The sequence below is a fragment of the Balaenoptera acutorostrata genome, chromosome 19, assembly GCF_949987535.1.
Source record: "Balaenoptera acutorostrata chromosome 19, mBalAcu1.1, whole genome shotgun sequence".
In the NCBI taxonomy this organism is placed as follows: domain Eukaryota; kingdom Metazoa; phylum Chordata; class Mammalia; order Artiodactyla; family Balaenopteridae; genus Balaenoptera; species Balaenoptera acutorostrata.
In genome coordinates this window covers 52,119,043-52,146,721 of record NC_080082.1, presented here as the reverse complement: position 1 = coordinate 52,146,721, position 27,679 = coordinate 52,119,043, and the positions used below count along the sequence as shown (strand labels likewise).

The following is a 27,679-nucleotide window of genomic DNA, read 5'->3' as shown; positions in this document are numbered from 1 at the left end:
GCGCACGCGCGCTCGCCGGCCAACTCCGGCCTAAATTGCCGCGGGCTCCCGCGGGGAGGACTTTTTTTTTCCTTTCGAACGCGCGCGCGCGCGCGCGCGGGGTCTCGCGCTGGGCTTTTTCCTGCCGGGCGCGCGCTAGTGCGCACGCGCGCTCACTCCCCTCGCCTCGGTCAGTCTGCCGGGCACGGGGCTGGGGAGCTAACCGTCCTGTTGGTAGAGTCCTCTCGCAGCATCCCCAAGGTCTCTCCTCAGGCCCTCCTATTCTAGGTCTGTTCCTTCACATAGCTTCTGAGTGCCGCCACACACGCCGTGCCCGTCCCTAGTCGGGAGTGCAGTCGTCGCAGGTAACAGGCGCGGCCCCGGTCTTGAAGAGGCGGACACGCCCTTCTTCCCTCCGGCCGGAGAGCCGGGACGACCGAATGTGTTGGGATTCGGGTCTGGTCGCCTCTCCCCGTACTAGGCGGCTCCGGAGCTCTGCCTTCGACGGGAGTCTCATGACCATCACCCAGGGGGTTGCCCTGGAGGCCCGGTTACCTACCATTCATTCGTTTATCGCACATTCTTAGGGTAACCAGTGTTTGTTGAGTACTTACGGCCTGGAAAATTTTGTTCAAATTTAGTCCACCTGCTGGCATAATCAAGGATCCGACCCCTTTTTTTCAAAAAATGGATGTTGCCACTCCGACTCCACTAGGGGTTACCGAGGGAACTGGCTAGAATTGCAAGGCTGTCTGGTCAAGAAAACCCAGTCAATACCCTTCGCACTTCATCTTCCTTCCAAGAAGATGCTCAGTAAGACTTGAGCTGGGAAGCATATATTTCTTCTTCCTGAGAGAGGGCAGAGGGTCATTCATTTGCTCATTCATTCAACAAAAATGTTTTAAGCACCTACTTCATGCCAGGTTGGGTGATTATGAGGACACGGGAGAAATCAAGATAGATTGGGTTCCTACTCTCAAGGAGCGAAGTCCACACCACCACCAGACGGTGATAATTTAAAGCAGTACTATCTAATAGAAATATAATGCAAGCCAAATATGCAATTTAAAAATTTACATTAAAAAGAAACAGGTGAACTTAATTTTAATAATTTATTTAAGCCAGTATATCTAAAATAAGTTATGCTTAATGAATAAAAGATTTACATTGCTTCAATTTTAAAATTTAAGTTAATTAAAACTCTGAGGCATTAACAAAGATATTCATTTGTGGCATGGGTTATAGCAAAAGGTTGGAAACTGCCCAACTTCCATTAATAGAAGTTTAAATAAATAAATGGTAGTTCAGCCACGCAGTGGAATACACTGCAGCTGACAACTGTTGAAAAATGAGACAGAGCTGTATGTTTTAATATGAGTTAATCTTTAAGATTATTAAGTGAGAAAAGTGTATATAGCATACTACCATTTGTATAAGAAAAATAATATTTTTTACATGCATGCTTGTGTGTGTACAGAACACCTGTAGAAAGACACAACCAGGGTTACCTTTCTGAAGGGGAAACAGAACAGGTGACTTTCTCTTCAGTATATGTTCCTTGGTATGTTTTGAATATTTTTACCATGTGCATTTTTAAAAGTTGTTTAATTAATGGAGGATGATAGCTAAGTCATAGAATCATTGTATAACAATTAAATGAAACAATGTATGTAAAATGCCTGGCTACCACTTTACAACCTTAATCAGTTCTGGATGCTATCACTACTCCCATGCTGGATAATTCTTCACGCAATAGAAACTAGCCCACCCTAGTAATATATGTTTGTCAGCCTGGAAAATTGTTTCTTTCTGTAAAGATAAGTGCATTCCAGTCCCAGCCCTAGCTGTGAAGTCACTTATAAGGCCAGAGTAGCAGTCCCAGGCCTGGGGACAGACTTGGGCTCCTTATCAGTAATTCAAAAAGAGTAAGCCAAGATTGCCCTCGGGCTTTACAGTCCCTCTGACTTTACAGTCAACTGATGCCAGCTGGGCTTTCTGCATCGTTGTCCCCAAACGTGAGAGCCACCTGCAAGGCTGTAGGATCCATGCAGGGCTTTACCTCAAAGTGTGGAGCACACATCACTCTTCTTTTGGGTGGTCAGGTCTCCTTGTTATATGTACTCACAATACTTTGTTCTTTTCCTTCTTTAACAGGGGCCCAATAGTGTCATGGAGTGCAGTACCCCCTAGAGCCAATTCTCTGTATTACAAAGGCAGGGCTCACGGGATGCTGGCTTTCCATCCCACCACCACCGACACAGTACCTTGGAATGGACAGCAGCTAAGAAAAAGGATGTGGTGCCGGCATCAATGCCCAATCATAGACCTGGTTTGTCTCTATAGTCGGCTACAGTCAGATACCATATCTCAGCCCCCAAATTCTGACTCCTCTAAGTTGGCTGCAGGACTTGAATTCGCCCTTTAGATCATCTTTGGGTTATCAAGATATTAAAAAGTCAGACCACTGGGATTAAGGCATCTGGTGCTCTCTCTGGACTTGCTTGTAAGGACAGGTAATGGGATTAGGGAATCAAATGTGGGGCATTTTAGGAGAGGTTTCCTCTAAGGAAACTGCTATATGGGATGGGAGAGAGTGGCAACAACAACAAACATAGGTATGGGGGTTGAAGGCCTTCCTTCTCACTTAACCTCCAAAGAATATGCCCCCAAAGGGTCCCAACCGCTTGCTTTTTATAGGCTGGTCAAGAGAAGTTGGACCCAGAGGAGATAATTAGGAAAAATGGAAACCGATGGCAATGACTGCAAATTTGTTGACTACAAATGACTACTCTCTCAGCAGCTCTGGGGCCCCAAGAAGGAGCTGGTTGGGTAAATCTGAGCTGTGGGGCCCTGGCCCATAGGGCCATCCACCAATCCATTTCAGCAGATCACAGTGGCTCCTGAAAGGTGGTCCAAAAGAACAGCAAGTGCAGGGTTACAGGGGAATAGAATGGAAAAAGATATGGCAGGAGGGCAGCATGCAGCCTTGGGGAGAGTGGAAAGACATAGGGGATGCTAATGTCTGAAAGCCAGTCCCCAGTTCCCATTAGTGGGTTTGTGGGGAAGAGAGCTCACTTAGCGTTAGCTGGGAGAACCTTTTACTTCTCTCAAATGATAGAAGAATCTTGAACTGTGAGTTGGATCTTAGTCTTGAATCTGCCCTGTGTAGCTTTGAACACATCCCTTTTCCTCTCTGAATTCACATTCCTTATATGTACAATGGAGACGATGGTATCTGCCTCTCAGAATTCTTTCAAGAACTAATGAAGTGGGGGCTTCCCTTGTGGCGCAGTGGTTGAGAATCCGCCTGCCAATGCAGGGGACACGGGTTCGAGCCCTGGTTTGGGAAGATCCCACATGCCACGGAGCAGCTGGGCCCGTGAGCCACAACTACTGAGCCTGCGCGTCTGGAGCCTGTGCTCCGCAGCGAGAGGCCACGACAGTGAGAGGCCTGCGCACCGCGATGAAGAGTGGCCCCCGCTTGCCACAACTAGAGAAAGCCCTCGCACAGAAACTAAGACCCAACACAGCAAAAATAAATAAATTAATTAATTTAAAAAAAAATTTATAAAAAAAAAATTAAAAAAAATAAAGAACTAATGAAGTGATTGATGTGAAAGCTTTTTTGTTTTGGCCGCACTGTGAGGCATGTGGGATCTTAGTTCCCTGACCACAGATCCAACCCGCTCCCCCTACAGTGGAAGCGCAGAGTCTTAACCACTGGACCACCAGGGAAGTCCCTGTGAAAGCTTTTTTTTGTGGGCACTAAACCACCCTACACATGAGATGATGATAAGTTTTGCCTGTTGCTTCCCCCCGCAGATCCAGCCATCAAGTCTCTGTAGCAACACAGGGCCTAGGCTTAGCCATGCCAGAGGGTGGGTTCTGCTGACCTTGCCTCAGGAGGCCCAGGCCAAATGATCTGGAACTCCAACAGCTCTCCAAACCAGTGTTTCTCAGACTTTAAGACCAGCTGGAGAGCTTGTTAAAACTCGGATTTTTGGGCCCTACGCTCGGAGTTTCCGATTTAGTAGGTCTAGGGTGGGGCCTGATAATTTGCATTTCTAACAAGTTCCCGGGTGGTGCTGATGCTGGTGTCCTGAAGATCGCGCTTTGGGGACCACTTCTTTAAACTGAAAGTCCATCAGTTTTCCTTCATCTGGCAGGCACAAGGATGGCTTCCACTGCCCTCTGCTGGCCAGACTATTAAATTTAGCTGTAATGTTTCCAGAGCAACTGAAAAGTATGAAGTATAGGTTGGAAGGAAATAACTAGTACTTCTCTGAGAACCAAACCAGCCTAAAAACAGCAATCATAACTGTTTGTTGCTTCAGAGTATACTTTAAAAAGTATTCACAGGAATTATCTTAGTTGATCCTTGCAACAATCCTGTGAAGTTGCAAGGATCTGGCATTTTCATTTTACACATGAGGAAAACAAGCCCATCGTCAGATCAGTAATGACAGACCCCCTGACAGAGGGAACTTGTTAAAAGTAGGATTTATTCACCATCCAACTAAGAAAAGTAGAGGTTTGTCCTCATGAAGGCCAAAGAGAAGGGAATGGGGAGGAGGAGGATGAATAGCAGATGTGTCACATGCAAGAGAGCTACTTGATTCCACAAGCCTGGGAAAGCCTGCAAGGCCGAATGGCTGGATCCTTTCTCCAGCTGGGCTACATGGAGCTGACTCTTTGTCCTGGGCACGCTTTATCTCGATTTCCTGTTTCAGCAGTCAGACTTCAATGTCCACAGAATCACCTAGGGAGCTTGTTACAAGTGAAGGACTCAGGGGCCCACCACCATGGTTCTGCTTCAGTACCTAAGGATCTGCATTTTAAGATGTACCTCTCCCCCAGGAATCCCTGTGCAGGAGGTCCAGGGTCCACACTTTGGGAACTACTAGTTCTTGCAAAAAGATCTCGACAGCCCATCACCAGCAAAGAACAATTATTTGCCTGTGACAGTATTCCTTTCCAGCCCCTCTTAGGTTTCTCTGCTTCCCTCCCCCATAATATCCTATTGGATGATAGCCAATGCTAAGATTCAACCTCCAACTCCTTTATTTACCCTCTCCAAGCCTCAGTTTTCTCAAATGAGGTAATACCTACCTCACTGGGCTGCAGTGAGGATTAAATGAGAAGGTATCTTATGCATAGTTCCTGACATTCAAAAAGTGTCCAATAAACATGAGTTCATGGATCTTGCCTTCTGATTTCTAGCTCCTCAAAAAGTATCAGTGGCTAAGCTGGCCTCTTTTGTATTCCTACAGGTTTTTAAACAACAATCCTGAGGAGGACCAGGGGATAATCAAGGTGATGACTTCCCCCAGACTCATTCCCCTGTGGAAGGATTTTAAATACCTTATAAATGACATGATACATAAAAGCAAGGTAATGTATATGTAGAACATAAACATGTTATTGGCCTCTATCTATCTTAAGAGTTATGAGCACTTCAGAGGAGCATAGATCCTCTATGCAGGAAGCAGGCAGGGTAGATGATAAAGACAACTGTCCCCTTAGTAGAAAGTGGGCCATCAACTTCCAAATGAGTCTAGAGACCTCTTGCAAGGACATTTTGACGGTGAGAGGTTAACACTTTGAAGCATTTCAGAAGAACCAACCCTCTGGGAAGAGAGATTTTTCTAAAAGAGAATGGAGAAGGCAGCAGAGAGAACACCTGCCAACCTCAGTTTTGCTATGGCTGGCTCTGTGTAAAAGGATCCCAGGTGCATGTTTCATAGCACATGCTCTATCACAGTGGGATAATACACACACACACACACACATATATATATATAGTATGTGTGTGTCTATATATATATATAATGTGTGTATATATGTGTGTGTGTGTATATATATAATGTATATATAAAAAATGTGTATATATGTATGTGTGTGTGTGTATATATATATATATATACACACACACATAAAAAATCTTCCTCTGTCAAACTTAAAGGCCAGATAGGGTGTCCTAAAAGTCTTACTTAGTGCAGTTTTAGGCTTTAATAAAGCTGCACTGACTTTTGGGATACTGTGTTACTTTACATGTGGGCATATGGCAGTGCACTTGCCTTTGTAATCTGTTAAATGTGTCTTTTATGGCATATGTACCTTTTAGATAGGAGGGAGAACGTTAGAGGACATGTTGGGAAGAACATCAGTTTTCCCCTGTGCTCACACCATAAAATTTGCCCATATAGGCCCTATAGCGGTTTGGTTCGCTTTTGTGTTGGGGGTTTTGTTACACGCTTGTGAAGTGTAGTGTCCCACAGGTGATAAATTGTTCATGTGTGGGAGTCACAGGAGTGATCCTTGGGGCTGAGGCGTAACTTTGAGAACTGCTTCAATTGTGACTTGTATGATAATATATTTAGTGCATGTGTTCCTGGTCTCTTAGTTTATGCCATGCCTCTCCCCAGCAAACTTCAGATGACCCAAAGACTGATGTGGTTGTGTTGAGTGACCGGTCCCAGATCCTGTTCAAAGAGTCTCGCCATCCTCAAAATATGCCACTTATATGCTATTACTTCAGTGATGCCCACTTCTTTGCTTCCCTCTCGTGGGTGACAACAAGCACAAAAGAAATACAGGTAAAACTACCCAGCCTTTCTTCTTAGCCCATTCTACAGGGGCCATGCCCATGTAAGTTCTGACCCTAGATTAACCCAGGAAGATATACCCCTTGAATGAAAGTGACCTGGATCCAGGATTCCCCGTTCATCCTTTCTCCAATTACAGTCTCTGTGTTGGACAGATTTTATGGTTCTCCTAAAGTAGGCCAAGGTTAGGGAAAGAGTCCTAGGTTTCCTGCTTCTACAATATTTCCAACTCCCAAAACCAGGGGGTAAAATCACTCTAGAGTCTTCCAGTTTCTCCTTAGCAAGAGAAAAATAGCTGAATATTCTGCCCTTTCTTCTTCTACTATCTTTTCTAGGCAGTTCCCATCTTTTTCTCTTCTAGGCTGTGGTATGGATGAAGAGCAAAACTGAGGACATGGTGGAGAAGAGAACATTCTCCATGACCGAACGACTGCCGCCCATCCAGTCCATGGTTCACACAGGTTCCTTTCATATCCTCGTGGTCTACTGTGGTGACCTGCTCCTGCGGCTCTTTGGGGACCACTTTCAGTCATTCAAACCCCTGAGTATAGTGCCCTGCCGCTTTAACATCAACTGCCTCTGCTATGACCCAGAAATGAAGATGCTTCTGTCGGGAATCCTGGGGGCAGTGGTCACCTGGATCATGGAGCAGAGTGGCAAGGGTCTCCAAATAGCCCACATGGTTTCCATGCCTGGTGATGAGCTTGTCCACAACATCATGTTGAATGGCCCCAATGGCTCCCTTGTAGCCCTGTGTGAGACTGTGGTGAGGGTCCTTGAGCGCCAGGGCCACGGCCGGCTGGCAGAGGTGAAGAGGTTCCCTTCCACCACCAGTGGCTCCTCAGTCACCTGCTGCTTCACCTGTTTTGAGCAGGGCTTTCTCTATGCTGGAAACAAGACTGGGGAAATCCAAGTGTGGAGCCTCAATCAGGGCCATGCACTCCACAGTTTCAAGGCCCATTTCTCATCGGTGATATGTATCCGCAGCCGGCCAGAAGCCCACACCCTGCTAACAGCCGGCCAAGAAGGCTTAATCAAGGAGTGGAACCTGACTTCAGGGAGTCTGCTGCGGCAGCTAGAACTTGGCGAGGAACTGTATGAACTCCAGTTTATTGATAGCACTACTTTCTTCTGCCAGACTACCCATTCTTTCTCCTTGCGCAGTCTGCCCTGCTTCTATAACCTCTTCAATGTCTGTGGCTCTGCTCCCCAGCAGATACGTCGGGTCCGCTGTGGCAATAACTGGTTCCGGATCCTGTGCACTACTGAGGATGGCTTGTTGCGCTTTGTGTCCCCACTAACAGGGAATCTTCTGGTTATCACCTGGCCCTTCTCAATCCTGGACAAGGCTGTGGATTGGGCCTATGACCCAGATAAAGAGGAGCTCTTTGTAGCAACAGGCAGCTCAGATGTACTGGTATTTGACACAACCCGCTGCCCTTGCCCAGCCAAGTATCTTATATGCACCTCACCAGATTCTCAGGACTTGGTACAATGCCTGGCTTATGGGCATTTCCACCTGCGTCGGGGTCTAGAAGGACTAATGTTCTCTGGACACCAGAGTGGTGTGATCAGAGTGCTTTCCCAGCACAGCTGTGCCCAAATAGAGAAATTCATGCACTTTGGGGCTGTATTAGCACTCTCTACACTGCCTGGAGGGCTTCCTGGTTGCCGAGAAAACTCTTTGCTCTGTTCCTATGGAATGGATGACTATGTACACCTATCAGAAGCTGTGCTTGAAGGGGTGAGAGTGCAGCTGCAGCCCCTCGCCAGCATTCTCAGCAGCTGTCAGCTAGCACACTTGATACTCTTGCCCAAGTCTGTGGGTGCCATCACGGAGACTAACTGCCTGCGTCTCTGGAAGTTCCATGACTTTCTGTCCTCTGGGTCACAGGAAGGCTCAACGTTCATAGAGACATTGCCTCTGCACCAGTGTACCATCACATCTTTTGATGTCTGTCTGTCCTTGAGTCTTTTTGTCACGGGTGGCAGTGATGGCTCTGTCCGGATCTGGAACTTCCATGGTAGACTCATAGCCATGCTGGACTCATCATTGTACTTTGGCCCAGTCTGCTTTGCAAATGACCGGGGTGACCTGCTTGTCACTTTCAACCAGAGTCTTTATCTGGTGTCCTGTTTAAAACTGCTTCCCTCAGCCCTGCTGGCTCACCTTTCCCTTATGGGTATGACAGATGAAGTGCTAGAAGTTCCTAAGCCTTTCATACCAAGCTTCTTCTTCTCCTTTGAGACCATGTTTGTGCCCAAGTATATCTACTTTGGACAAGGGCAACAGCAATTAGTGGGTCTGGAGAAACTTGTCAATAATCGGGCCATCGCCTTTGATCATAATGTGCCACACGTCATAGAAGAAGATGAGCAAGGGAGCCCTGTGTTACTGTCTTCCTTCAGACATGATTCCTTGTATAAGGAAGCTGATTGGACGCAGGTGAAAAAACCTCCTCATTCCCATTATGTGCTTCCTCCCCAGCTACAGCTGACTACCTGGGATGGACTCAACCCTTACCAGATACTGCGGTACTACTTTGGTCACGGGCAGAAATGGCTCTTGGCTCCTGATTGCTACATCCCTAACTCAGTGATTCGTGCCCGTCTTTGGCCACAGGGCAGCCCGATATACCTACAGTGCAACCTGCACTCACCCATGCGGGAACTGGAATGGGACAAGTCTCAACAATTCTTCTTCTGGCATGGTAGGGCAAGAGCTATAAGTGATGTAGGAGAATATGCACGTGAAAAGGAGGATGAAGACTTCCTTGAAATAAGAACGTCAAAGGATATAACTTACAGTGTGCTTACAGACTCAGCAAACTGCAGTTGGCTGGGAAGAAAGATGAGTGAAGTAGCTATCAATAGCCTGATAGAGACAATTCTCAGTATTATGATCCATGCTTCTCCACTGAAGTACCAGTGCTGTATTGGTGCACTAGGGCAAATCTTTGCCTCTTACCAGGTGTCTCCACTCCTGCGCACTGAAACAGCCCATCGTCTGTTGGATGATACAACCAATTACAATCCACTGATCCGAGAGCTAGCCTGTGAAGGGCTGAAGCGTCTAGGAATGATTACGCATCTCTTTGCCGTGCCTCTGGCCCAAAGACTAATGGACAAAGATGAAAGAGTGAGGAATAAGGCCCTGAGCCTCATGGCTGAGACTGGAATCCACTCTAAGACCTCACTCTTAAACTTGATCCAGAACCAAGATACTTTCCGGGAGATGCAGTAAGTTCTTTGTGCCTTCCTCAGTTCTTTACTAGCTTCTGATTTTCTTCTTCCCCTTTCCCATTTTTCCCTTCTCTGTCTTCACTGTCTCTTCATCTCTGTTCATTAGCTCTTCCTGTCCTTTATCCTTGTTCATAGTCTTTTCCCATTCCTAGACTATCCTGATGATCCCCTAACTGCTCACTCCTTTCTCCATTTCTTCTCCTATTCCTGTTTGTCCCCTACCTCTTCAAGTGCCCCTTTTCACCCTCTTCTCCTACCCTTGAAGGCCCCATACAGGTCACGCCATGCATTACCATCTTGGCTTCCTAGACTTTTTCTTTCTTCTTTGCCACTCTTTACGTCTACATACGCTGTCTCTGTTGGTCATGTTTTCAAGTCCCCTGCCTGTTACATAGCAGTTCTTTCCTTCTCATTCTCCCTCTTGTCCCTGATTCAGCATGGTCCTTCCTCTCCTTTGACTTTCATAGGCAGGAAATGATTGGGGAAGAAACCCTGGACCAGCTGCTGGGTATGCGGGCCACAGATCTCCAAATCCTTCATTCCCAAGTGGAGCAGCGATTGAATGAAAACCTGATCTTATCACTGGGTGATGAAAAGCCTACTTTTTCTTTAGATGTCTCAGGGGCTTCTGAACTTACCGCCCTTTCCAACCAACTTGATACAGCTCCTGAAGAACCTGAAGTTGCCTACAAGCCCAGCAAAGGCCAAAGACGGGGCCGAGTAGGAGGCAGAAAGCATAGTATGTATGAGGTGATCTGGTTAATGCCTCAGGGTCCCCAAGAGGCAGGGTAGTTAAGGCTAACGTGGGTCAAGAGGTATCAGATAGGAACAGAGATAAGTGGAAAGATCCTTTCACAGAAAAGAACCTTCCTAGGAAGAATCCACCCAAATTCAGAGAGACTCCAAAACCTATCTCTGTAAGACTTGACAGAGGTGGGGGGTGGGGGGAAGGGAGGAGGGAAGGCACTGGGAATAAAGCAAGGAGAATGCCTTTTTTTTTAAAAAAAAGGCCTCAGCCCCCTCTGTTGCTACATCTGTTATGGCAGTTCCTCTTAGCTCATACCAGATTTTGGGAAGGGCTTCATTTAAGCCTCCCATGCTTCCCTTATCTACATCTCCTGATTCTCCCTATAGCCCGAAAATTTTTGCGGAGCCTCAAGAAGATGAAAGAGACTGGCACAGAGCCAGGTCCCTTAGAGGGTGAAGGTGATCAGAGTGAAGCTGCACCAACTGAGGGGGAGGAGTGTAGGTCTTCAACCTCCAGTATACTAAAGATTTCAAAAGATGATGAACAAGAGCCTCCAGGGGTAGATGCCTCAAAGGATCATGTTGCATTGACCCTGAAGATGCTGAGGAAGATACGTGACAAAAGAGGCAGGAAAGCAACACTTCAGAAACCCATAAAGAGGCACAAGAGGAAGACAATAGATGCTGAAGTTACAGTTGAGGACCCTCCATATCCTATAAGGAGAGAATCAGTTGTGAAGCTGGTGAAAGTCAGAGGGCGGGGTGCCTCTGGAGCTCCTGGCCACAGTACTACCCCTGGAGATGGCTCATCATGGCGGGACGATCTATGTCGTCTTATGACCCTGAGGATATCTGGTTCCCAGACAAAAATGTCAGAAGCTCTAAACACTGAGCTAGTGACCATGGCTCAGGAGGTGCTGGCAGATCGACGGCCCAGCTGGGAGCTCTTTCAGGAGATCTGTCCCCTGTTGAAGAAAGAAAGTAAGGAACTGCTTGAGGACCTTGACTGGGATGTAGCCTGGCCAGAGGAGAAACCAGTTTTTCCTCAGGGAGGAGCAATTAGAGAGGACATGGTGATCCGAGACAAGGAAGAGGAGAAAAAAGAGGAGCAAGAGGGAAAGAAAGAAAGGGATGTGCAGGACTTGTGGGAAACCCAGGTGATTCCCAAAAAAGGCAAGAAAGAGAAAGTTGCTTTTTTAGAACCAGACGTAACCAAGGGAAAACGAATATCAAAGAAAGAAGAGAAGAAACCCTCTAAAAAGACTTCTAAGCAGGAGGGGAAAGCAGTCCAGCAGGAAATAAAAGTGGATAAAAAAGAGAGGAAAAAAACCAAAGAAGAGGAAAGGGACGTGAGTCAGGAAGTGGGGGAAAAGGCCAAATTAGAGGAGAAAGTGGTTGAGCAAGAAGGAAGACCAGTTAAGGGAGAGACAAAGCTGTCTTGGCAGGAGTGGAAGAAGTCCTGGGATCAGTGGAAACAGGCCTACAGTGAGACGAGGATATCCTGGGATGAATGGAAGAAAGCCTGGGAAAGCAGGCATCTTCAGGAAGAGGAGAAGCTCCATGAGGAGGAAGAAAAGCTGTTCCCAGATGAGGAAGAGCTGGAGAGGGACAAGAGGAAGCAGACATGGGATGAATGGTCACAGATCTGGGAAAAGATGTCAGCCAGGGCCAGGGAGCAATTGTTGGAGGATGAGGAGGAAGTGACCCTGGAGGAAGAATTGTCTCAGGAGTGGGAAGGAGAAGAAGAAGAAGGAGAAGAGCTGATGACAGAAGAGCAGAGACAGATCCACCAAGAATATAAACAGGCACAGGTTGAGAGGAAACGGGCCCAAGTTGAAATAAAACGAGCCCAAGAAAAGAGGAAGCTGGCACAAGAAATAGAGAAGCTAGCACGGGAAGAGAGAAAACTGGCTCAGGAAGAGAGAAAAATGGCCAGAGACTATGAGAAACTGGCCCAGAAGGACAGGAAAATGGTCCAGGCAGAGAGGAAGTTTATCCAGAATGAGGAAAAACTAGCCCAAAGAGAGGAGATGCTAACCCAGGAAGCAGAGAAATTGGCCCAGCGAAGGAAGAAACTGGCCATGAAATTGGAGAAACTGGCTCAAGAAGAAGAGAAAATAGCAAAGAAAGGAGGGAAGCTAGCTGAGGTAAAAAAGATATTGGTCCAGAAATTGGAAAAACTGGCCCAGAAGGAACAAGACCTAGCATGGCAAGAAAAGGAACTAACCCAGGAATTGGAGGAGCTGGCATGGGAAGAGGAGGAACTGAATCAGGAAGAGGAGGAACTGGTCAATGAAGAGGAGAGACTGGATCAGGAGGAGATGACACTGGCCTCTCAAGAGGAGAAACTGAATGTGGAAGAGAAAGAAGTGGTCCAGGAAGAAGAACTGCTGATCCAGGAAGAGGAGAAACTGGTCCAGGACAAGGGAAAACTGGCTGAGGAAAAGGAAAGACTTGTCCAGAAAAGGGAGCAATTGATGGAGAATAAGCAAAAGTTGGCCCAGGAAGAAGAGCTGCTGATCCAGGAAGAGAAGAAACTGGCCCAGGACAATGTAAAATTTCCTGAAGAAGAGGAAAGATTTGGCCAGAAAAGGGAGCAACTGATGGAGAATAAGCAGAAATTGGCCCAAGAAGAAGAGCTACTGATCCAGGATGAGAAGAAACTGACCCAGGACATGGAAACACTGCCTGGGGAGGAGGCAAGACTTGTCCAGAAAAGGGAGCAACTGATAAAGAATAAGCAAAAGCTGGCCCAGGAAAGGAATAAATTGGTCCAGAATAAGGAAGAACTCCCCAAAACCAAGGAGATACTAGCCTGGAGGCAGAAGACTCTGGCTCAGGAGAAGGTGAAACTGGCTCAGAGGAAAGAAAACTTAATCCAGCTCAAAGAAAGCCTCACCCAGAAGAGAAAGAAATCAGACCAAGGAAAGGAGAACCTGGACATGTACAAGAAGAGACTGGTTCAGATAAAGAAGAAGCTGATGGAGGAGAAGGAGAAACTTTTCCAGAGGAAGGAGAAATTGGCTGCTATAGAGGAAAAACTGACCCAATTAGAGGAAAGCCTGGCTGAGAAACAGCACCAAATAGCCCAGGACAAAATGAAATTAGCTATGGAAAAGAGGATGATATTCCAAGGACTGAAACAGCTCAGAGGTGACTGGTCTATTACTAAGGAAGAAAAGGCATTGGGCATGGAAATAAAGAAACTGGCCTGGGAGAAGGTGAGACTGGCTGAGGGAAAGGAAACTGTCTTTAAAAAAGAGACTCAAGAAACTTCAAGACAGGGAAGACCAACTAAGGATGAACTAGAACTAATTAAGAGGAAATTGTCACTAGAGGAAAAGATACTGGTCTATGAAGATAGGATACTGGCCACAGAGCAAACAGACATTACCAAAGGAAAACTGGAGTTTACTAGAGGAGGGAGAGTATGTGCCCAGGAAGAAAGGAAGCTAGCCAAATTAATAAGGAAGTTGGCTAAAGAAAGCAAGGGCATTTCCAAGGAACCATTAAAAGTAAGCAGCAAAATCTTAAAGAGACTTCAAGGCCTTATCAAAAAAGAAAGGAAACTAACCCAGCAAGAAATAGAGATGACAAAGTTAAAGAGGTCATTCTTTACTAAGGAAAAGGAATTGAACAAGGTACAGAACGAACTTGATGCCAAGGAGTGGGATCTTTCTGAGGAACAACCAGAAATTGCCACAGATGAGAAGAAACTGGCTAAGAGGCAGAGAAAACTGGCCAAGGAAATGAGAAGATTGATAAAGAAAGAGAAAAAGATGACTGAGGAAGAAAGCAGATTGGCCAGGCAACAGAGAGAAGTCATACAGGAAGAAGAGGAGGATGAAATAACGGAGGAAGAAGAGGCAAAGCCATTCCTTAAACAAAGGTCAAGAAAGAGAAAAACGCTAAAGAGAGTTGATTTGCAACAGGAAGAGTTTCTCAGTCAAGAGGATGAGGTGAAAAGTGTGAAAAGTGAAGAGAGCTTTTCTGAAGAAATGGAAAGCTTGTTAGATGAAATAGAGCGAGAGAGTTTGTCTGAGGAGGAGGAAGAAGAGGAGGAGGAGGAGGAAGAGGAGGAAATGGAAGAGGAGGAGGAGGAGGAAGAGGAAGGGAAGGAGAAGAAAAAAAAGAAAAAGGAGAAGAAGGTGCAGGAGGAGGAAGAGGAGGAGGAGGAAGTGTTTGAGAAGGAGGAAAGCATGAGTGAGGAAGAGATGGAACGTTTGAGTGAGAAAGAGGGGGAGGAAGAGGAGAGAAGCTCATTGGAAGAAGAGGTAGACAAGAAGAAAGAGATCTTTAAAAAAGAAAAACTATTTAAGTTACCAGGAGAAAGAAAAAAGGACTTAAAAGGAAGAGAAGCAGTCCCTTCTATTGAGAAAAGAATCCCCGAGGTCAAAGGCAGTGCTATAAAACTTGAAGTTCTGAAAAGCCCTTCCAAGCAACTGATCTCAGAAGTTCTGGGGAGGGAAGAGAAGATACCAGTGCCAGGGTCAACTAAACAAATATCCTGGGAAGATAAGGCCACAGTACTTGAGACGTCCAGAGTATTCCCAGGGACAGGGTTTATGGATAAACAAGAAGAACTGTTGAAGAAATATAAGCCCAAACCTCTACAAGTTTTGGATACAGTTTTGGAGTCCCAAGAGCCTGACTTAAAGACCCCATATTTATCCCACATATTGAAGAAGACCATGGAAGCTCATAAACTCCAAGGCAAACAACTAGGGGCCAAGTGGCAGTGGCTTCTGCAGCGTCATCCATCTCTGAAGGGACAGACTGAGGTACAATTACCTGTGTCCAAAATCCTGGCTGAGGAAATATATGCAGACGCCAGCCTCTCAGATGTAGAGTGGATCCACCATGTCCTAGAACAGATGGAGGCAGGAGAACAGCTTTCCAGGGATAGTTTCCACAGATTGTGCCAGCTTCTCAAAGACCTCACTGCAAAGGAAAACTTAGAGTGGATGCATCTGGCCAAACTTGAAGCCATTGTGTACCGTCACAAGCAGAACCTGGAATCACGAAGCACAAGTATTTCAAAACCCAGTAAGGAGCCCATGGGTCCAAAATACTTGAAAGTGATCCCTCCTATAAAAGGAAAGGAAAAGGAAAACTGGCTAAAACCTTTGGCTGTCTCCACACCAAAGTCCCCATTAGCTACCAAAATGATTCCAGACCTGAAGGCTATAAACTGGCATCTTCTAGGAGAGCCTTACAGGAGTGTGCGGGCAGAGCAGATATCCACTGCTCGCAAGGAGATGGAGATGCAACACCATTATCCTCCACCAAGAGACATTTTCACAGGTGCCCTTGACCCTGTGGAAAAACAAACCCTAGCACTGATGTTTCAAAAGGACTTCTGGGCTTTTAAGGATAAGGGCAGATTTGCCAAATTGCCCAAGTTGGAAAAGAAGGCACAGCCCATCTCTAAAAAAAAGGACAAGGTGCCTCTATGGGAGACATTTGTGGCAATATACCATGTTTTGCGGATGTTGCAGGAGCGATACGCGAAAGACAGTGCTGCTTGGATGGAACAGTTCTACCGTCTCATGGACCTGTACCAACTTAAGTCCCCCCGAATCCAGAGGCTACTACAGGAACTGTTACTGAGAGGGGAACCCCAATCCCAAGAGATCATTTACAAAGAGGCCCTAAAGGCCATGGAGCTAGTTCCTGGGGAGCGGTTGTTCTACCACCTGTTCTGTGGTGGCTCTCACACCCCTAAAGGTCCTCTGGAGTTCCAGGAGGTGGTTCCCCTCCCAGGGAAGAACAATGTACGTACCATGCTCCCTATGGGCATTGCCCAGTATGGGATCCTAGAACTTGCCTGGAAGAGCCTGCCGCAAGCTGATTTACACCTCACCAAGGAATTGCCCTACATCGTTGCTCCTACCCCCTAATTTGGGACTGAAGGGGCAGGACTTTTCATTCCCACCTGGAGAAAGGCCTTGTCACCAGAATCTAGACCTTTATCCCTAGGGCCCACACAGAGGTACAGCCATGTCAAAGTTCTTTCCCTATCCAGTTCCAGAAACCAGCTTTTATATGTGGAATAAAGAGGAGATTCTCATTTATAACAAGCACTGTGATGTTTCCCTTTTCCTCAAATGTTGCTTCTCCAGAAAGGTAGCCAGGGAGACCAGATACTCACATACTCTTGAGAGTGGGAAGACTTCCCCAAAGCCAGTGGTGCTCACTCACCCTCTGGAGGCATTCAGGCAGAAGAGTCTGTCCTTGTCCTCTTCCTTCCTTGCCCCTCACCATTCTCCCCTAAAGACCATAGGAAGGAAAGCACCTGGCACAAAAATGTACTTTTGGCATTAATATAAGAGGCCTTGATATAATGGAAATTAAATGGATTTTAGAATCAGAAGACCCAGTATTTTGCCCCTTGGTTTTTGGGGGTACACAGTGGAGGCAGACTCTTTCCCTGACCATAGTTCTGCATGCTGATGACTTGAGTACCGAACAGCAGGTATGGTGGGTGTTGAGGAGATCCTCAGAGAACAGGAAAAACTTCAACAAGTTCTAGCTAGTACCACCTGGTGACCTCATTACTGGATGGCATTAAGAGATGAGGCCATTTGAGGTTAAAGCAGGAAGAAAAGGAGGGAAGCCTATATCTTCCACTTCCTTTGCCAACCTGGACATGGGTTTTGGGTAGGATGATAGAATGAGAATTTGAAAGATTAGGTGTAAACTCAAATAGGCCCCCAACTATCTAGGGACTTATGATCGTTCCCTCTAGCAATATAGGAGACAACAGTTAAAGGGAAAGAGGTAGTAAAGTGGGGGAAGTTGTCACTGCCAGTAATGCTGTTCCTCCCCGATCTCCCCTCCCCACTATAGACACTTCAAAACTGCCTCTTTCCAGGTAAGCTGAGCCAACAGATTTTAGCAAGTAGCCCATCTATGCCATTTGCCACCATCCATCCCAACCTCTCCTTTATTATTCTACTCCCTCCACCTGAGTTTGCTTTTGTGGGAAAGCCAGGAATAGAGAGCAAGAGAACATTTTGAGAAGTTGGATTCACCTTGAAGGCCAAGGGTAATGAGAGCCCTGAGTGTGTAGTTGGGCTCTTCCATGTCAGACTACATATCAGGCCACATGGAGTATATGAAAGCTGTGGGCTGGGGACAGGGAGCCTCAAAAAGGATGATTGACCCAGCAGCCAGGCAAGGCAGCAGAAGTAAGGATGGTCCAGCTGGCTCTGCAGTCTTGACCTGAATCATTTCTCCTTTTTGGCCTCTGTTTACTTGTCTGTGTCAAAAAGAGGATAATGAACATATTACAAATATAAGGCATGGCAGAGGGGACATCACTACAGACCCTACAGACATTAAAAGGATGAAGACTAATATGAACAAATCTAGGGCCATAAATTTGACAACACAGATGAAAAGGACAAATTCCTTGAAAGATCCAGAAAGGGAATAGTAATACCTAACAAATTCATTTTGCAGGGTATCAGTGGGTCCTCTGGTCAACAAACAAACAAAACACAGTGACAAAAAATAGTCTTAACTGTTGTCCCAGGGTCAGGAAGTCTATGGATGGCTCTTCAGGGAGCCTCAAAACCTTGGTACCGGCTACAACAACCTAGATATTCTTTTGCCTTTGCCAGAATTGCAGAGACTAGGGCTTGTTTGTATTTTCTCTTTATTATGAAAAATTTCAATCACTAAAGTAGAAGAGAGTATTATAATGAACCCCCAGATCCCCATCACCCTTTCATTTAATTGTAAACATCTTGCAAAAATTGCTTCATCTGGGACTTCCCTGGTGGTGCAGTGGTTAAGGATCCACCTGCCAATGCAGGGGACACAGGTTCCATCCCTGGTCTGGGAAGATTCCACATGCTGCAGGGCAACTAAGCCGGTGCACCACAACTACTGAGCCTGCTCTCTAGAGCCCGCGTGCCACAACTACTGAGCCCACATGCCACAACTACTGAATCCCATGCGCCTAGAGCTCATGCTCCGCAACAAGAGAAGCCACCGCAATGAGAAGCCTGCGCACCGCAACGAAGAGCAGACCCCGCTCGCCGCAACTAGGGAAAGCCCGCGTGCAGCAACAAAGACCCAACGCAGCCAAAAATAAATAAATAAATTTAATTTAAAAAAATTGCTTCATCTAATTTTTCCTTTGTTGAAGTATTTTAAAATAAATCCCAGACATCATGATATTCCAACCCTAAATACTTTGATACTCATCTCTAAAAAATAAAATTTTCGTATATAATAATTTTCACATCTAACAAAATTAATAATAATTCCTTAATATTATCCAATGCTCTATGCAGATTTTCCTGGTTGTCCCCCAAAATGTCCTTTTATGCTTAATTTGTTTGACAGAATTCAAACAAGGTCTACACACTGGATTTTATTGTTATGCTTCCTAAGACTCTTTTTCTTTTTTTTTCTTTTTGGATGCACCGTGTGGCATGTGGGATCTTAATTCCCTGACCAGGGATCGAACCCACACCCCCTGCAGTGGAAGTTTGGAGTCTTAACCACTGGACCGCTAGGGAAGTCCCCCTAAGACTATTTTAATCTTAAATATTTATACTCCCCTCTCTCCAGTTTTTCACAGTTTTTTCACTCAGTGTCTTTGTTGAAGACACTGAATCAATTATCCTGTAGATTTCTCCCATGTAGTTTTCTAATTGAGCAGAGTTTTGCTAAATGAGATCTGGATGTGCTTCAAGGGTATGAAACTCCTGAAATTAGATAAAAAGAATTGTTCGTATGTGCTAGGTATTCCCCCACCCACCGCCTTGGAGAGGGAGTATCCTTCCGAGTTTGTTCTTCTTTGGGTACTCTCTCTCAGTTCTAGGGTACCATACAGATTTTTCTTATATCTTATAATGGCTTTGGGGCCATTTTAAGGCCTTTGGCTTTTACTCTGCATTTGATGGAAACCATAGGAGGGTTCTGAGCAGATGAGTGATAAAAATCTAATTTACAGGGTATTCCCTGGCGGTCCAGTGGTTAGGACTCTGCACTTTCACTGCTGAGGGCGTGGGTTTGATCCCTGGTCGGGGAACTAACACCCCACAAGCCTGGTGCAGCTCGGCCAAAAAAATCCTAATTTACATATTCAAAAAGCACCCTGATGGCTGTGTGGAGAATAGACTGTGGTAAGGGAGTCAGAGATTGGGGGCAGGAATGCAAGCAGGGAGATGAATGAGGAGGTTACTACAATAATTCAGAGGAAAGAAGGTAGTGGATTTGAACAGAGGAGAGGAGAACAGAGGCAGTAGAAGTGAGGAGTATTGGGCAGTTCTGGACCTATTTGGAGGTAGAGCCATCGGGGTTTGCTGATAGACTGGATGTGAATGTGACAGAAAGGAGTCAAAGATGACTCCAAGGTTTTTGGCTTGACCAGGTGGAAAGCTGGAGGCACCATCAAGTTAGTTGGGGAAGATTAACAAGGGAGTTGGTACTAGGAGGAAGATTAGGCATTCATGAGATCAGTTTTGGACAAATTGAGATTGAGGTGCCTATTAAACATTTAAGAGAAGATGTCTAGTAGGCAATTAGATATATAAGCCTGGAGTTCAGGAGACAGGTTCATACTGGAGTCATAAATTTGGCAATCACTGGTATATACATGATACTTAAAGCCAAGAGACTGGAAGAGATGACCAAGGGAGTGGATGTGGATAAGAAAGAGGAACAAGGACTGTAGCATGAGAAGCTCTAACATTAAGAGGTCAGGGAGAGGTCAGCATAGGAAACTGAGGAGCACTAATGGGTAGAAGGAAAATCAAGAAACCTATGGTGTCACAGAAACTAAGTGAAGAAAGCGTGCCAAGGAGGAGGGAATGATCAATTGTGTCAAGTGCTGCTAACAGGTCAAGCAGAAAATAATTGAAAGTCAACCATTAGATTCAGCAAGATGAAGATTATTAGTAACCCTGACCAGACCAGTTTTGGTAAAGTGATGGGTGCAAAAGTCTGATTAGACTGCTTTCAAAAGAGAACGCAAGAAAAGAAATTGGAAGCAGGAAATATAGATAATATTTTCTAGGAGTTTTGTTAGAAATGGGACAGTAGTTGATGAGAGAAGGGAAATAAATAAAAGCTGTGTGAGTGTTGTTTGTTTTCAAGGGGAGGGGATTGCTGGAGTCAAGAACTTGATAAATAGGGAATTCCCTGGCTGTCCAGTGGTTAGGACTCGCGCTTGCATTGCTGGCCGCGGTTCAATCCTTGGTGGAGGAACTAAGATCCTGCAAGCCACACAGCCAAAAAAAAAAAAAAAAAAAGAAAAAATAACTTGATAAACAAAACAGGGTGAGATCTAGTGCCCAAGTGGAGGGACTAGAGTTAGATAAAAATATAGTTAGTTCAGCTGTGGGATGAGAGTGAAAGGATCGTACATACATGGGCAAAGATGTAGATTGGTAGGTAGGTTGGTGAGTCTGTGTAGATTCTCTTCTGGCAACTTCCATTTTCTCACTGAAGTGAAAAGCAGGGTTTGTTAGTAGAGGGAAAGAGAATGGGAGTATGTGTTTGAAAAGTTGTGTATGGAAGTGAATAGACTTAGAAAAACAAAAAACAGAGTGTTTCCTGGGAAGCGTTAAGAATGCTTTGAGGTTCGGGCCAGGGTCCAGTTGGGCTACTTAGGGAGAGAAGTGACCACGCGGGGCCTGCTGGGAAAGCTCCCTCTCTCCCAGGATTTCCTGAGAGCTGACATCCACCTGCCACTTCCACAAAACACAAGAACTACGGAAGACGCACGCTGGGAACTAGTTTCCCAACATCGCGTATGTTAGGGGCTATAGTTCCCGTCCACTCCCAACACAGCCTCCACCGCTATCTATTGATACTTGTCGCAGGCCAACACTGGGCAAGTGCATTGGCCTGATGGGGAGGTAAAGTCCAAGGAGCTTCCCCGCGAGCATACTGGGAATTGTAGTCCCCAAGGAGAGGCATACTGGGAGCTTCAGTCCCCCGGCCTCCCCCTCCTCTACTATGGCCTGGGGACGCTGGGGAACAGGCTACACTGAAGGGAAAGGCGGAACTTACGGAACCTGGGACGGATGGTATTGGAAACTGCAGTTTCCCCAGCGCCGGACAGAGCTGCACACTGGAAAATCCAATCCTCTAGCCGCCTCGTCCCCAGGAGACGGAGAAAGGCCTAGCCTAGGAAGCGCTGCACGGACGCTGGGAAATGCAGTCCCGCCTCTCCGGCCCAAACTAGGAGTCCATTTGCCGTCGTGGGTGTTGTTCTGAGCCCCCTGCCCGGAGGGACGAAGTCTCCCGCCCTAAGGGAGATCGCGCATTACTAGCCACCCTTTCACACCGTTCTCCCTGTCCCTCGCTTCTGGTGTCTCCGAACTGAAGAGGGGGAAATCCTCGAGACTCGTGGAGAAAGAAGGCAGAAGAGTGCCTGAGAGATCAGGAAAGCCCAAGGAAGGAAGCCGTCGAGTCGGAGGAGGCGAAGCGAGCCTCGCGGGGCTTCGGCTGTGGGAAGTGGAGTGTGGGGTGGAGCAGGGCCCTTGGGTCGGCGACGCCTGTCGCCGGCGCGGGCACGCGCGCTTCCTCACTCCTGGTCTCCGCGCTAGTCCTAGCCCGCCCCGTGCCCGCACGCACGCGTAGTCGGTGGGTCTCGCGTGCTTTCCTGCCAAAATGCGGTCGTGGCGCTTCCGAGCCCAGGTAGGGTGGGAGTGAGGCCCTCGCAGAGGGCTGGGCGGTGCGGAAGGGAGCGATTGCTGCGACTCAGGCGTGCGTCCAGACCAACCCGCCCCAGATATCGGTTTCCTCAGGTCCTCTACACCGAAGGCAGAGACAAGAGGGAGGGGGCCGGGGCGCACTGTCTCAGCGCCTTCCAGTGGCCGCCCTGCCTGTTTGCCTCTGTGAGGGATGGTGCAGAAAGAAGCCAGAGAAATGTTTGGGTACTGCCTGCTCTGTTTCCTACCACCGGTGTTTTTATAAAAGGTTTTGCTTTGTGGCTTCATCAGGCCTGGTGGGGCTCGGGCACTGGCGTCGTACAGGGCTCGAGGAGCCCCTTTATAACCACAAAGGGGCAGCTGCGCACGCAGGCCGCTGATGCACGGCCTCTGTCATAAAGGCCAGAGCCTCCCACGCGCATCTCCGCAGATCCGGTGACAGTGGCATAATAGCTAAGAACATTCCTGGACTCGGACTCTGTGGCCCTGCCACGTTCTAGCTGTGTGGCTGGAGGAAGGCATCACAGTACCTTAAAGTAGGGAAATGCGGGACCTCCAGTTAAGTTTGAATTTCAGTTAAAAGACGGATAATTTTTTTAGCATAAGTAAGTCCCAAATATTGTTTATCTGAAGTTCAAATTTTAACTGGGAATCAAATTCAAATATAATTGTATTTTATCTGGCAACCCTGATTTAAGGCATTATTGGAGCAGTGCATGAACAGACTTTAGAATAGTGCCTGGCATGTGTAAACATGCAATAAAGGTTATATAAAACGGCCAAACTCCACATCACATCCCAACACATTAGTGTCTTTAGTCATCTGGCTGTACTATCTGAAATGGCCAGCCCTCAGAAAGCCACTCTGTCACGCGAGGTCAGCTTACATGCCCCCTCCACCCCACTGCGTGATAGTGACCCCACTCCACCATCACAAAGGGCCAGATTCTCCCTGCTTCCCAGCGCTCCTCACATTCATGGGAGGATTTTGAGGTTCTTAGTAATGTTGGTGCTGCATCACTGGACACAAGTGGGCGGGGGGGGGGGCGGGGCCTGAACCATTATGATGTTGGAGCTAGTGACACTCTTTCCACAGGAAGCTGTGGCTAGAGTCCATCCCTTGTAGAATTAGGGGCATGTTATCTTCTGAGGAGGATAAAGGTGTGTGAGCTAGGAGGGAATATAGAGGGAATGGGAAGCCGTTGATGTTATGGGATGTTAGTAACAGGTTCCCAACTTGGAGAATGTATATTGAGTGGCATTCTTCCCACTGAGCTCATTAAGATGTCTCATATATGTGAGAGAATACTTTGTTCAGTCTGAGAAGTCTAAAGGAAAAAAGAAGACACTGAAGTGGCAGAACCTAGGATTGTAAATGTAAGTCTATTTGATTCTCAAGTGTCGTTTTTCATCTCTCCTATTCTCCATCAATCGCAGCATGCCCCTTCATTTCTCTCACAGTAATAGCACCCTGAATTTATATTGTACTTTTTCATTATAAAACCTCTTGAATTTCATTATCTCATTTTACTTTTTAAAGGCTTTCATAGGGAAAAAGAGAGGGGCATTCCTCTCTGAGGCCAAGAGGGGTTAAAGGGAAATGCCTGACTCTCATGGCAAACCTGGTGAAATGTACTGTTAGCCCAGGATTTTTTTTTTTTTTTTTTTGCCACGAGGCTTGTGGGATCTTAGTTCCCCCACCAGGGATTGAACCCAGCCCCAGCAGTGAAAGAGCTGAGTCCTAACCACTGGATCGCCAGGGAATTCCCCAGCCCAGGATTTAGACAGAAGTGTCGGGCATATTCCATTTCCCTAGCCAGAGCTCCAAGTCTTAAATAACCAGAGGAAACTTTAGGGAGTCTCTGAGACTGTGGGATCTGACCCTCATTTCTCTTCACATCAGCTTGATGTAGCAGCCCATCCTCTCTTTTCTGTATTTGCACTCTCCCTCCTGACATTTAAACATGTTTAATTATCTCATTTAAAACAATCCTTGTCTCCAGGGGCCAGTCATTCGGTCTTCCCATGCATGTCCTTGAGAGTCATATGCAGGATTTTGGAAAGTTTAAAGTTTACTCGTGGTAGAAATTGAAGTGAGGTAGTAACTCTTGCTAGGTGGAAGAGAAATGCTTGGAATTGTTCAGCTAGGAATAGGAATCCCTAAGGCAGTCCTCCTTAGCACTCTAGTGCCATCCAAGAGCTGTTTGCCCTGGTCCTCAACAAGATAAGTACAGAAATTCAGAGAAAGTATTTAGTAACTTTTATAGCAATTTGACAGAGTAATCTTACGTCTATTGAACTTAATAATGAAAAATCTGGAGTTAAAAATAACTTTCCTTGACCCTATATTCTCTTCTACCTCTCTCCTTCTCTCTCACTTTCTCCCCTCCTCCCTCTCTCCCCATCATCCCCAAGCTTTTGAAGAGCTGCACTTAAGTTTCTTACTTTTCATTTAGTCCTCAGCTCCCTCCAATCTGACTTCAAGAATCACTCTTCTGTGATCCTGTTCTCATGAAAGACACCAGTACCATTTACCAAATCCACTCTTTGGTTCATCTTACTTGACCTCTCTGTTACAGTTGACTTACCTTCATGAAACTCTCCTCTGGTTTCTGAGAGAACATCCTATCTTTCTATGGTTGTTCTTTCTCAGAGTGCTTCCCCATAATTATCTTGTTATCAAGTCTCCTTCTCATGCTGCGTATTCCCCTGTGGGCATACCCCTCCAGGTGCCTGGCTTCAGCTGTCCCTATAGGTTGATCATTTTCATATTTGTTTCCAACCCAGACCTTTTCCTGATCCCCAGACCCACATATCCAGTTGTCTTCATTTAGATATTCCATAACGACCTCAACAAATCCAAAATCAAACTGACCTTCTCTCCTCCATACCTACTCTTACTCTTTAGCCCATCTGAATGCACCAAATTTCATTCAGAGCCTAGCTCAGAAACCCACAAACCATTACAGACTTCTCTTTTCCTGACTCTCCACCCCAACTAATCTTCAAGACCCATAGAGTCTAACCCCTAAGTATTTTATATTGCTCTCATAATTTGCTTTTCCTTTCCCACTGCTCTAAATTAGATTATATAAAGTTGTTTTCGGTGTTTCTCTAACACCTACTCAGGATAAAAATTGAACTCCTTAGTATGGCACTTAATATTGACTCCCACCTGTCTAGACATTTTTCTTCCTCTACCCTCTTGAACTTTGTGCTGTAAGAATATTTAACTCCTATGTAGTTTTTGGCATAAATCACACTTTAAGTGTCTGTGCCATTCTCTCCTCCTGGAATGCTTTAGTAAGCCTTATCTGCCTGGCAGCCCCCTCATGCTTCTCCCATGCTGAGTACCTGCATTTCCTCCCTAGAGTCTGTCCCATGCAGCTTCAGGTGCTCCATTACAGCAATTACCAAATTTTAACAATTGAAGTTCCTTGAGGACAGTGACTGCTTTTGATCTTAGGATATCCAGTGGATAGCGAAATACATCTTATAAAGTAGAATCTCAATAAATATTTGTTGACTATTTTGGAATTAGCTTTTTTCGTTGTCCTTGGCCGTGCACTGCGCAGCTTGCGGGATCTTAGTTCCCCGACCAAGGATTGAACCCGGGTCCCGGCAGTGAAAACGCCAAGTCCTAACCACTGGACCACCAGGGAATTCCCTGTTTACAATTTAGAGAAGTTGCAGAAAAGTATAAATAATAGAGCAAATACTCATGACCCCACAGCTCCTAATTTCACATTTGAAATTCATTGTAATTAGCTTTTGTGTAATTATTCAGTGTCTGGATGCTTTCATCCAGACATAATATTTTAGCATAATATAATATTTTCAAGGTTCATCCATGTTGTAGCATGTACCAGTACTCCCTCCTTTTTATGGCTGAAAAAAAATTTTTTTATTCATTCATCAGTTGATGGACATTTAGATTGTTTATACTTTTGGGCTATTATGAATAATGCTACTGTGAACACTTATATAAAAGTTTTTGAGTGAAGATATTTTAAAAACTAATTTTTAGAGCATTTTCAGTTTTATAACAAAATTGAGAGGAAGGTACAGAGATTTCCCATATATTCCCTGTCCCCACCTCTCCCTCAGTATCATCACTCACCAGAATGGTACATTTTTAATCAAGGAGGAACCTACAGATTGATACATCATAATCATCCAAAGTCCATGCCTTAGAGTTCACTCTTGGTGTGCATCCTACAGGTTTGGGCAAAGTATAATGGAATAATATTCCATTATCTGGAGGTACTGCAGTTTATTTATTCATTTATCTATCAAAGGATGTCTTCCAAGTTTTGACAATTTGGTTCCAATTTCTCCACATCCTTGCCAACACTTATTTTCCATTTAAAAAAATTATAGCCATTCTAGTGGATCTTAGGTGATATCTTGTTGTTTTGATTTGCATTTCCCTAAAGACTAATGATGTTGAGCATCTTTTCACATGGGTATTGGCCATTTGTATTTCTTCTTTGGAGAAATGTCTTTTCAAATCCTTAGCCTATTTTTAATTTGGGTTATTTGGCTTTTTATTCAGTTGTAACAGTCCTTTATATATTCTAGATATTAGACCCTCATCAAATAGATGATTTGCAAATATTTTCTCCCATTCTGTGTGTTGTCTTTTTACTTTTTTGATAGTGTCCTTTGATGTACAGCAGGTTTTGATGAAGTTCAGTTTAGCTTTTTTTTCCCCTTTGGTTGCTTGTGGTTTAGATATTGTATCTACGAAACCATTGTCTACTCCAAGGTCAGAAAGATTTATACCTTTGTTTTCTTCTAAAAGGTTTTAGAGTTTTAGCTCTTACATTTAGGTATTCAATCCATGTTGAGCTAATGTTTGTGTATGGTGTGAGATAGGGGTACAAATTCATTCGTTTGCATGTGGATAGTCAATTGTCCCAGTACCATTTGTTGAAAATATATATTATTTTCTAAGTAATTATTTCTATTTTTGTTTCTTTTTGTTTTTCCCATTTTTATTCTCTATGTTTCTGAGTTTTTCTCCTTTGTGTTTCTTCAAGGTTTGTCTCTGTATTTGTGATATTTGATTATTCTTCCATTTCTGCCTGCTCACCTTTTATCTTACTCTGTTGTTTCACCATCTCTTTCCTAAGTTCTTATATTTTTGCTTTTTGGTCTTCCATCATAGAGTCAATTGAATTATTATTTTTTAAAAATTCATGAAAAATAGTTAAATTTTTATCTGATCCATTGTAGCAGTTTTCTAGTGAATGGTTTTGTTTCTTTCTTTCTTTGTTCCTTCATAGTTCTTTTTGTAGCTTTGGATTAATGTTGTACTTGTTCCTTTCTTCTTACACATCATTGTCTGAGTTGGGTTTTCTTGGACTAGTTCTTTGTAAGAAGTTCCTGGGTGTGTTGAAGAGGTCAGGGTAAAGTTCCCGGCCAGCT

The 27,679-nt window shown here is 45.4% G+C and overlaps 1 protein-coding gene across 1 annotated transcript; it reads left to right on the top strand.

The window, feature by feature from the left end:
• Positions 1-5,295: 5,295 nt before the first annotated feature.
• Positions 5,296-16,474, top strand: WDR87 (WD repeat domain 87). Its single transcript, XM_028165964.2, has 6 exons — positions 5,296-5,370; positions 6,405-6,575; positions 6,946-9,824; positions 10,295-10,566; positions 10,962-12,862; positions 12,953-16,474. The coding sequence occupies exons 1-6, from the start codon at positions 5,296-5,298 to the stop codon at positions 16,472-16,474; spliced, it is 8,820 nt and encodes a 2,939-aa protein (XP_028021765.2).
• The last annotated feature ends 11,205 nt before the right edge of the window (positions 16,475-27,679 follow it).

Excerpts from the sequence above, each read along its gene's own strand:
- WDR87 (XM_028165964.2), top strand. The coding sequence starts at position 5,296 with ATGACTTCCCCCAGACTCATTCCCCTGTGGAAGGATTTTAAATACCTT. Across the intron at positions 9,825-10,294 it reads GATACTTTCCGGGAGATGCA|GCAGGAAATGATTGGGGAAG; the intron begins GTAAGTTCTTTG and ends TGACTTTCATAG. Across the intron at positions 12,863-12,952 it reads ATCAGGAAGAGGAGGAACTG|GAAGAAGAACTGCTGATCCA; the intron begins GTCAATGAAGAG and ends GAAGTGGTCCAG.